The following is an 11,742-nucleotide window of genomic DNA, read 5'->3' on the forward strand; positions in this document are numbered from 1 at the left end:
ATATTCAAAATTAAATAAAAAAAAGTATACAAATTATTTTTTCATGTAATACGGTTCTTTATAAATAAAAAAAGACTGTTATTTTTACAAATTCAAGTAGTCAAATACAATTTTTGATACTAATTTTATACCAAAATTAATTTATAATAATATATATTTTAAATATATAATTCACAAAAATCTATTTTATACTTAATCTAAATCACATTAGTAATTAATTAGGACATTAGTTAACAAACATAAAATAATGTTTAAGTAAAAATGTAATATATATATATATATATAGAAAACTATAATACACAAATAAAAAGTTATTATAATATATTTAAATAATTGTTCAAGTTCAAAATCATAAAAAATTAAGTAAAGTTTTGACATAAAAATATTATATTGATGAGCAATATTAACAGGACTTTAACATCAGTCTTGTAAGTTTTTCTTGAACATTTATAAATAAATTTTTAAGATTCAATCAGTCTTGAAATTATCATACATAGTTTTCTTCTTTAGTATCCTTCGAACGCCATGTTCTTGGTGTATCAGGAGGTATAGGCATAGCTCGCCTAGATAATGAATTTATTTCATTTTCTGAACAATTATTATTATGATTTGTTAAATATGAAATTTCTATGGCATTCTGTAAAAAAGAAAAGTAAGCTTAATAATTTTAAAAATGTTTTTATAATAAATTCATTAATAACAATTAAAAAAATTGCACAAGGTATCTAAAACAATGTATGATTAAGTATATAATTTAAAAAAACAACTACAAAGATATTGTATGTAAATAGAAGCATTTAAAAAATAATTGTAATTATAATCAATTTAGTGAAATATTATATAAATTCTATTTCACCTTTGCATCTGGAGCAAGTGGATTGTTTGTAATGTTAATGGGATGAATTATATATCCATTAGATTGGTTATTATGGGTGAGATTATGGTCTGTTGTTATTGGTACTGCACAACCATTTATAATTTTTCCATTATTTAAAGCAAATCCATTCATTGATAAAGGTTCAAGTCCTGATACTGCTTCTGAACTCTTGTTTAGTTCTAGAATTTCATAAAAAAAAATGTTTTCTATGAAAATACATATTTTTTCTCATTATTATTAAATTTATTTATTATATATTATTCATTTACATTAAAAATATATACATAGATGAAAATTGATATATATTTTAATTCTTGTCATGCACACAAGAAAAACAGCAACTGTCTTTTACTGCTTTTTCAAAAGTTCAAAAATTTGATAATAAACTTTAGAGACAGTATGGCCTAGTCAGTAATGTGGCAGTGCTTGATGAACACTGCTTTGGGTTCAAATTCAGTCACAGGTAGTATCATTTTCCGAGTAAGAGATCAGTTTGGTAATTGATATTTATTTATATATAAAGAAATTCATCATTTTAATATTGTGATTTAATTTATTTTTTGAGCAGAAAAACCTTAATTCAAATATATTAATATTTAAAGTTTAGCTTTTAAATTACTGCCATGGGAATAAAAATATTTAATACATATGTATAAATATTTAGAAGTTTATTAAGAAGTTATTAAGTCAATAAGATATAAAAAATGAATAGATTTTAATCTTGTTAATATTTTAATAATATAACTTCTAATTTTTTTAAAAGATACTACCAGTATGCACATAAGTGATTCTTCTAATGCATTTCTAATATATATATCTAGTGTCAAGACAGTACAATGTATAGTAGGGATTAAAAGTTTTTTCATAGTATAATTCCACTTATATAAAATAATAATTTCAATGATAGGAAGTCATTCAAGTAATAATAATTGTTATAAAAAAAAATTCCATACTTTATACAAGTTATAATAATGAAAAGATTATATTTACTTCTACTCTTTTCTTTATAACATATAACAATGTTCAATACAGTCAAAAAAACATGCAAAAATTCAAATTTTTACAAATATTAAAAGGTACAGTAACTGAATACCAAAAAATACATGAGATATTTTTAAACTATTTTGTTTAAAAAATTTTAAAATAAAATACATTGACATTTTTTATAGCTTCTCTTTTCTTTTAGCTTTTACATAAAACTAAAGTTATTAATTTTACCGTAATGTGTTAATTTTAATTTTATTATTATTATTTTTTTTTTGTGCCTGTCACTACTTTTTCTCAGCTCTCACAGGATAAATTATACTCAATGATAAATCAAAAGATCAAAAATATTATCTAGTTGAAGACATTACCCTAAAAATTAAACATTTTTACCTCGTTAACTATAAATGTTAAAATTAATAAATTATGAAAGTTCAAGTATAAATGTAGCGTTATTTTATAAAATAATTTAAGTAAGAACAATTTAATAGATTGGGGTATACTTCTCTTTTGAGGTTTAGTGAATTTTTCAAAAAATTAAACGATAAATTCTCTCATGAGTATATTCTTTTATAAAAAGTGTAATTTCTATACAAAGAACTATTAAGTAATTTATTAAGTAATTTACATAACAGTTTCAAGAAAGCATTCTTAGTGTCATAGTGTCATTTGAAAGTTCAATTCATTCAAATAATATTAGAAGAGGACTTCTGGTTAAGTAATTTTATTTTTTAGTGGGATTATCACTATACATCTAAATTGAAAAGTGTACATAACACTAATGAAAAATTTAAGATTGTGGAAAATATAGTTATGTATAGTTAAATGAAAATTAATAAATTGCGAGATCTAATCGTTATTGTAATGAGGTTTTCTTAAGCACTGATACGTGTGGTAATTCTGTTGCCAGAGAAAGGGATGACAACTCAAATTACCTAACTGATCTCACTCAGCAAATGATACCACCAGTGATTGAATTTAAAACCCAAAGCAGTGTTCATCAAGCACTGCCACATTACCGACTCAGCCACACCATCTCTCTAAAGCTTATTTAGTGAATTAAAAATAAAATTTGTTAATAAAAAATATTTTACTTATTATGCTATTACTTCAGTTTCAAATTTGAATAATAATAAAAAAGTAAAAAAAAATTCCCTAAATAAAAAATTATTAAATTTGTCATATCTTGTTCTGTATAAACATCAATATCAATTTTTACCTGTAGTTTGAGATGAAACACGTCTACTATACATAAATACTAAGAAGAATATTAACAATAATATAGCTCCTACAACTAATGCTATAGCTCCAAGTAAAACATACAATGATTTCATGCCATTAATAGTTGAATTAATATTATTATTTTCAATTGTATTATCAATCCATTTAGGATTATCTGTTATAGATTTTAGTTCGCCTGTTAAAAAAATTTAATTAGATATTGTTAATAAAATATTTTTCAAGAACATATAATTCAGTACCATAAGTTTTATTTATAAATATTGCACTAAAATTGGACGCTTCACGAACAGTGAAACTTTGCATTTTTATATCATATGACGTGTTTGGAGATAAATGTGTTACAATAAAAGTACGAGCATCTTGACCATCTACAATAGCTTTTGTATAATCTCCTGCAGTACTGGTGGCACGATAATATACATAAAATCCTTGTACTGGCACCAAAACCGAATTTAAATACTAAAAACAATTTGATGATATAAAAAAAAAAAAAACTATTTAATACTACTTCTATTATTTTTTTTACCTGCCATTCTAATAAGATAGAAGTGTTATTAACTGGTTTAGCAGAAACCAATGTTGGTGGTATTAAAGATCTATTTGGAGGACCTTTATTCAAAAAAAAGTGTTCTGAAACTGATCCTAATTTATGATCATCATTTGAATAAACAGCAGCGACACGAAATCTAAATTGGTTAAATAATAATTAGGGCACTTATTTACATAAATTTGTAAATTTTGTTAAGTTATTCAAAACACACTATCAGCCAGTACAATTTTTTGTTTTTTTAATAATTAGAGAAATTAATAACATGTTGTTACAGATATTATAGTAATATAGTATAGGAGGGTTTATTCCTCTTAAAACAAAATATATTTTTACACTACTCATAGGTAGCACAAAATTAGGACCCTTCATAATGGCTGGAACAAAATTTATCTATGCATATAATTCCATGCCCTAATAGTAATATATAAATCATAAAGTATTATAGAAATTAAGAACCTTTGAATTATTATTTAGAGAGTTATTATCATTTTAGACATTGACTGGAAGTAAGGCAATATTTATCATTAGATATTTTTCGGTAACATCTGTCATCTCACCTATACATAAAAATCTTAATTACTTTCTAAGTCCTGGTCCAAAAGTTGTTAAAGACCAGTTATTATCTGAATTAGATTATTTTACATTTAAATAAATAGTTAAATATGTATGTTGTCATTTAAAAAGTAAAGTTGACTCTTATAATGTATAATGAATAAATTAATATCTAATAAATGAAAAAAATATAAAACTAAAAAATAATTTTCCTAAAACTATTATTTCAAAAGTAATCGAATTGCTAACATTAAAAGAATCATTATACAGAGTGTATATAAAAATAGACCACTTTAAATTTTTTGTAACTTAAAATATTTATGAACAAACTTATGAAAAAGTATGTAGTCTAAACCTTTGATAAAAAAAATATACAAATATAAATGTTAATAACTAAATAAGCAATTTTTCTGTGTGTATTATTTTATTCTTATAAATTACATGTATTTGCGCTCTGGTAGTAATTTGTCAACTTGATAACAACGAATATGCATAGGAATATCATCACTGCTTGTATTCCAAATACCTCCAGCACCAACTTCTTTGTACTGAACTTTGAAAAATCTTATTTCTAATCCATTATTTGGTGGAACGTACCAACGAACCATCACAGAATTTTCAGTTAAACGTGTAACATTTGGCTTAGAAGGTGGAATCATCTCTATGTAAAATTAATTTAATTTATCAATTAATTATTTGTAAATAATCTTAAATATTTGGATTTTTTATTTAAAAAAAACTATGTTTTATGCCTTTTTTCTTTTTTTCTTTTCTTCTATTTTTTCCTTTATGAGTTCGGTCTTTTCTATCACGTTGAGGAGAATGAGTTGTATTATCTAATAAATTAAAAAAAAAAATGGTTATTGTATAGATTTTTAAGAATTACTTTCACATATTCTATAGATAAAATATTAAGTTATTTCAAATAAATTGAATATTATAAAAAAAAAAATATTCAATATAATTCTTGATCTAAATTTTATTATAAAAAAAAAATTACCATCAATAAAATGTTGCTGTTTTTGTTGATGTGTTAGATACATAATTTGTTTAGGGTTTACTTGAAGTGTAGAAGACCAAAATGAACATCCTAATGTATTACAAGCAAAACACTGTATGAAGCCAGAATAATTCTTTGGTGTATTATTTAAGGTCAAAACACCATCTAAAAATAGTATATCAAATAATTTTTTATAAAAGTTATAAATAAATAATAATATTAATAACACAGTCAAAACAAATTTTACCATTGACAATAATATTTCTATTATTTGTTAAAATTTCACCATTTAAATACCAAGAAATTTTTGGAGTTGGTGTGCCAACAGCTTCACATTTTAGTATTTCTGATGTACCTTCATTTATAATTACAGGTTCATTAGGTCCATTTTTAATATTTGGTGATTCTAAAAAAAATATATACATATATGTATATGTATATATAAATTAAAACAACTATATTTTAGTTTAAAAGCTAAATTAAAACCTTGAACTTCCAATTTAATTTCGTAATTGATTCTACCATTTACATTCTCAGCAAAACATTCATATACACCAGAGTCTTCTATGCTAAGATTGCTAATAGTTAATAATCCTGGCTCTATAGTTGTTTTATTATTATTAATGAGTATTGTTTTATGATTGTTAAACCATTGTATTGTAGGAACTGGTTCACCATAAGGGGCACATTCTATACTAATATTTGAATCTAAAATAATATATTATATAAAAATTAATTAAATAACTAATAACATAATTTCAATACATACTTTTTTGAGCAATATATAATGATGGAGGTTTAGTTATAAATTGTGGAGCTTGTGCAGTAAAACTTGAACGAAAATCAAGATTAAGTGACATAGGTGATTTTACTTCTCGAGCTACTATATTATTTGTTGCTGAGCATGTATAAACACCACTCTGTTCAGCTTTGACATTTTTTAATAAAATTGAACCAGCAGTAGACACTGGTGTTCTACTCAATGGTTCACCATTTTTATAATATTGAATTAATGCAGGAGGATCACTTTGAATGGGTTTGCCACAATTTAAAGATATTGTATTGCCAGTAGATATAGTAATTTTCTCATTAACACATAATGATGAACTGTTGAATTCTTTTAATGTTGCTAAACTGAGGGTAGCAGCAGTTGAGATTAAAGCAGCTGAACCAAATATTGCGACACATTGGTAATCTCCAGTTCGAGTAATATCGTCTACTTTTACAACAAGTCCATTATTTGAAGTAGAACGAAACAAGGCAGGTATTTCTTTAGAATTATGCAACCATTTAATATTATCTGGAGTTATGTTTAAAGCACAATCAAAAATTACTTCATCATGAAGAGGAGCAACAAGAGATTCTGGCGATCGATTAAAATGTATTCCAATACCTTTACCTGTCAAAAATATTTTATACTTATGACTAAATAAAAAAATTTCATTAACCAAAAGGCTAAATAATATATTTGAGTCGAACAATTATGCGACTTATTTTAGGTTTTTATATGAAGAAAAGAATAAGCCAGATCATTATTATACTTTTTTATTAAGTCAAAGAGCATACGCGGAAATATAAAAAGAAATTTGGAAGTGCTACATGTAATTTCTATTTAAGATCGACTCAACCAAAATTCTGATGTTAGAATGAATAACTAATTAAATAATTCATTTCGAATCACTTTTGTTTAACCATTAGGAAGAGTTACTATTGGAAAAAGTCGGCACTGGAAATTGCAATTCAAGCGATTCTCGTTTTTTACTAGTTACTACTACTTCTTTTTTTTTTTTTTTAATGTACACATGGTATATTTAAATATAAAACAGTGGTTCTTAGAGAATTTTCCCGGCTTCCCTGAGGCTTAGTAATTGACAAACGGGGTTAGAAGGAGCATAAGGGAACTAGAGTGTTATATACCAATCAACCGCTCTAAATAATATGAAATATATGATAGAATACCTAATAACAGTCTAAGATATTACAGCCCTTCTTCTTCACTTCTTAACTATAACAATTAGGAATATTACGTCAAGGTTAATGATCTCAATTTTATTGGTCAGAAAATTACGGCTAGATTATTTAATATATTATAGGTCTAATGATTTACAAACAGTTAATCTGATACTTAAGTCTAAAAGTTACAAATAAATAAAAACATTAAAAAAAAAAAAAATAGTATAAATAAACATTTTTCCCAAATTCCAAAAAAACACTATAGATACTATATATTATGTTATCATTAGTATAGATTTTAAATAATTTTTAAATCTTTTTCCTCATTTTTTAGCGAATCCCGTTAAATTTAACAATACTTTATTATGAATCATTAGATTTTTTTAAAAAATAATTAATATTCGATAAAAATTTAAAAAAAACTAAACTTTAAATGTTTTTATTATCCATCTATAAAATTATACATCACTAATAAAGTGAAACTATGAAGTAAAATAAACTTACCTAAAGTATTTTTCGAATATTTTAGAATAATAAAAATCAAAACTGTGATACGCCAAATTCTCATGATGCATCGGTTTATAAGTTAGAGCATTATGTTAATATACTAAAACATAAAAACATATTTTTAATATAATAAATAATTTAAAAGTTTAATTATTTTAATATTTTCCACTATACCTATTGCGTTTATTACCCCCTGCAACCAATGGTACAGCAAAGGAACTAAAGAGGTCATGACCCTCTCATTAGCTGCAATATTAATCTTTAAAATTAAGTAATAAGCAAACCTCAATATGGTTCAGTGAGAGAATTTTTTGTCTATGTTCTATGTCTATACTCTACTAAGCAATCCTGAACACGACACTGATCATGATATATTTTCTTTTTAACTCACAATATCTTCGTTTGGCACTGACCATAACCATAATTAGAAAACGCCGAAGATAGCTTAACACGAATTTACAATAATAAGGGAAACTTAATTTTAATTTTGAATTATAAAAATAAATAATTTCAAGGTGGAGTCTTGATCCCCTTCTACAATCGGTTATTAATTATATTTTTTAAATTAAGAAGTGGTTATTTTCATAATATTTAAGTTTTTTAAATATGTGAAGTTTTTTTTTTAATAGTCTTCCCACGCAATTTTAATGTAAGCATTTTGTTTAATTATTACTTACAAATCATTTTCATATTTGTTGAATAATAATGAAATAGATTTATTACTTATCAGTTACTATTGTTCTTTTTAAAAACCAAAGGTGGCAGATATATAAAATGCATGTATTAACTAAAATTTTCATTCTAAAAATCGAATAGAGATAATTTCTTTATTTATAAGAAAACAAAAGATACAAATTATTTTTCATTCAATCGCAATAATAATAAAATATCGAACAGTCCAACATACATATTAGTTGAAACCAAAAAAAAATTAAATTTTTTATCAAGAAAGAATTCAATGAAAACAAGAAACGATGAACGCCAGTAAGCATGTTTTGTCTTTAGACGAGTACAACAAAACTGGTGTATAAAAAAACCATTCACAAGAGATTACAGCGACCATCATGGAATGCTGAATCTTCCCCATTCCGAACCTGCTCTCGCTACTGCGAACACTGCTATTACAACTACTGTAGTTTTTTCTACGTACTACAGTAGAGCTATTTATTATTATCTAATATAGAATACATACAAACTTATTTTGCTAATATTTTTAATGATATATAACTATATAAACAGAGTAAGGTTCGCAGAGCTCAAAGCCATTTATTATATATATATATATATAGGTATATTTTATTTCAAATTTAGCACCCCAGACCTGTGCCAGTTTTTCCGATGCCTAGATTTCTACGGTTCTGCATAGAATTTCAAAATTTTATACAAATATAATTTTTGAACTGTACCTATCAATAGGTTTGGTTTGGTTTGGCTATTTTAGATTGGTTGGTTAGTATAAATTAGAACAATATATTTATAAGAAAAATTAATTTTTAAGTAAGTAGGTTAGGTTTAGTCATTATACTCAAGAAAACAATATAAAGAAACTTCTTAAATAAGAACACTTCAAGCCCCAAGAAAATATAATTTAATCTTGTAGGTTATTCAATGTTATGTAAAAATAATAACAAATATACGAAATATACTAGTTTAAATTACACTAAACAAAAATACAAATTATACATTAATAGTATATTAAATATCCAGTTGTAAAAGGAGGTACAAACTTTAATAATTTTACATTTTTCTATCAAGTTTTAAATTAATTTGTCTAGTTAANTCTTTTTAATTTTACATTTTTCTATCAAGTTTTAAATTAATTTGTCTAGTTAAAGCAAAATTACAAAAATAAAAATTTGTAGAACATAAGTCATTTTGCAACAGGACAACTCATAAATAAATGTATGTATGTATTTTACTCATTTGTCACAAGTCAAAGATTAGTAAAATGAGTTTATGTCATAAAAAACTCAAAAAAGTAATTTGATTATATTGGTAAAACTTTAAAAATCATACAAAGCTATAATATAATATGATTAAATAACGGCTATCTGTTGTATATACATATTGTTTCACCAATACTAATGTATACATTTTTTTAATCATGATACAATACATTTTTATAAACTTTGATCTTGACATTTTCCCCGAACACCACCGATTTAAATGTCAATAGCCAAGGGCCAATGTATTTTATTACGTATTTATTCTTTATGAATATACCATTTAAAAGTTCATCTATAGAGTATATTCTTTTTAATACTACAAATTAATAAATACGTTACTCAATTTGGTTGAGCTAACCATAAACATTTCGAGACTGGTTAGAAAGACAAGATTGCAATGATCACCCACTAGTCTACTGCACTAGTGACAAGAAGTTTTACAATAGATATTAAAATTACCAAGATATCACCCATCCAATTGACATGTTAAAAATTTAATTTTTTAAATTATATATTTATACAAAAATAGAAAACTTATTTTATTTTGTTTATTTAATATGAAATAATTTGTTTTTTTCTTCTGAAAACGCTAATAAGTGGAACGTTCAATGTTAACGTTATCATTTTCAAAACGTTATTGTGTTATCCTTTTATCTCTAACTTTGAAAGACATTGGTTTAAGATATATAATAAAAAATAAAAATATGGTAAACTAATTTTCAAAAATTAAACAAGAAAGAGGAGTTTCAAAACTGCAATGAAACTTAAAACGTTTAACATTAAAGACATTTGATCACATATTGTGTTTCTTCAACACAAATATTTTTATCGAACACAATAGACAAACACGCTCAAGAACTCCGAACAGGATTCTTTTGAACTCACAAACAAAGAATGGCACCACCTCTTATACTGGGAAAATTCGACATCGAATGATCCATCTTTTTGTTGTGTCTGTGTGAATATTAACTGAGAGGATACAAAAATATATAAGAATAGAATTTATAAGTTAGTAACTAGACAATAGTAACGTGCTTCTTATTGAATCACTAGTTTACCAAACATTTTTGCTATGTCTTTTAACTAAACTGCTGTTTAATTCACTGAAAAGAGTTAGAAAAAAAATTATTTTCACTGGATTTATTAGGCGCGCTTTCAGGAGATTCTGTGGCTTCTAGATAATATTTAAAATTACGGTATCGTTACTACGTTCAGGTTTTCAATTTTAAAACAATGCTGGGACCTAATAAACTTTTAATCCGTATTTGCCTAGAACACATTTTCTTCTAGGCAAACACAATTTTAAATATGAACTTAAATTGCATTCGACACAATATTCATTAATACCTAATATAAGATAATAATATAGTTCAACGATTAGAATAAAAAAAAATATATATTTATTTTACACAGTTATTTTAATATAACTTTTTTTGTGTTCATTTCGTCTCAAAATATAAACACCTAATGGTTCTACTTTATAATTTAAAGATGTTCTTCACAATAGGAATGTTAAAATCGATATAATATATCATTAGGAACATTAATCAAATATATAAGCCAATTATATTTAAATCTTACTTGTCCGAATAAACTCCCAAAAATAAAAAAAAATTCAAAAATTGGTTGGGATGTACAAGATTCTAAGTACACTAAAACTAAACATACCAGCTATAGACACATTTTTTATTTTTTTGCTCAAACTTAGTATTTTTGTAGGATAATTCAATAGTCTACATCACTAGAGTTCGTTAAAGTATAGAGAACAATGAAAAAAGTGGTTTTAAATACAATATTGTAGTACTGTTCAGAGATATCTTGCTAATGGTTAAACGAGTACATACATCTTTAATCATTCGCCCACATAAAATTGAGCTGTCAGAAGACTCACAGTTGGCGAAGAAATAGTTCACATACACTTTAAAAAAGTGATTCTTTATCTTTTTGACTTCTTTATTAATCGGACAAAAAAATAATATTAACAGATTTTTATTGGTTTCTTTTAACTGCATGTTTTTTCAATATATTAATCATGAAGTATTTTTATGTATTAGCTTCGATGCGAAGCTGAGAAGGTATTGGTTTTACTAAGATGTGTTTTTTTTTTTTTTTTTTTTTTTTTTTTTTTTTT

The 11,742-nt window shown here is 24.6% G+C and overlaps 1 protein-coding gene across 1 annotated transcript in view; it reads right to left on the reverse strand.

Moving 5' to 3' along the window:
* Window positions 1-218: 218 nt before the first annotated feature.
* The window catches only part of LOC126904334 (interference hedgehog-like), a 15,856-nt gene continuing 4,332 nt past the window's right edge, over window positions 219-11,742 (reverse strand). The window contains exons 2-13 of the mRNA XM_050683315.1: window positions 7,663-7,765; window positions 5,975-6,604; window positions 5,692-5,913; window positions 5,453-5,611; window positions 5,206-5,370; window positions 4,958-5,041; window positions 4,647-4,866; window positions 3,630-3,789; window positions 3,343-3,562; window positions 3,081-3,278; window positions 857-1,056; window positions 219-637 (exon numbers count right to left, since the gene is read on the reverse strand). Coding sequence (XP_050539272.1) covers window positions 488-637; window positions 857-1,056; window positions 3,081-3,278; window positions 3,343-3,562; window positions 3,630-3,789; window positions 4,647-4,866; window positions 4,958-5,041; window positions 5,206-5,370; window positions 5,453-5,611; window positions 5,692-5,913; window positions 5,975-6,604; window positions 7,663-7,726 — 2,472 coding nt within the window. The 5' untranslated portion in view covers window positions 7,727-7,765 and the 3' untranslated portion in view covers window positions 219-487. The remainder of the gene's footprint in view (window positions 638-856; window positions 1,057-3,080; window positions 3,279-3,342; window positions 3,563-3,629; window positions 3,790-4,646; window positions 4,867-4,957; window positions 5,042-5,205; window positions 5,371-5,452; window positions 5,612-5,691; window positions 5,914-5,974; window positions 6,605-7,662; window positions 7,766-11,742) is intronic.

The sequence above is a fragment of the Daktulosphaira vitifoliae genome, unplaced genomic scaffold, assembly GCF_025091365.1.
Source record: "Daktulosphaira vitifoliae isolate Bord-2020 unplaced genomic scaffold, ASM2509136v1 Scaffold_4, whole genome shotgun sequence".
Lineage (NCBI taxonomy): Eukaryota > Metazoa > Arthropoda > Insecta > Hemiptera > Phylloxeridae > Daktulosphaira > Daktulosphaira vitifoliae.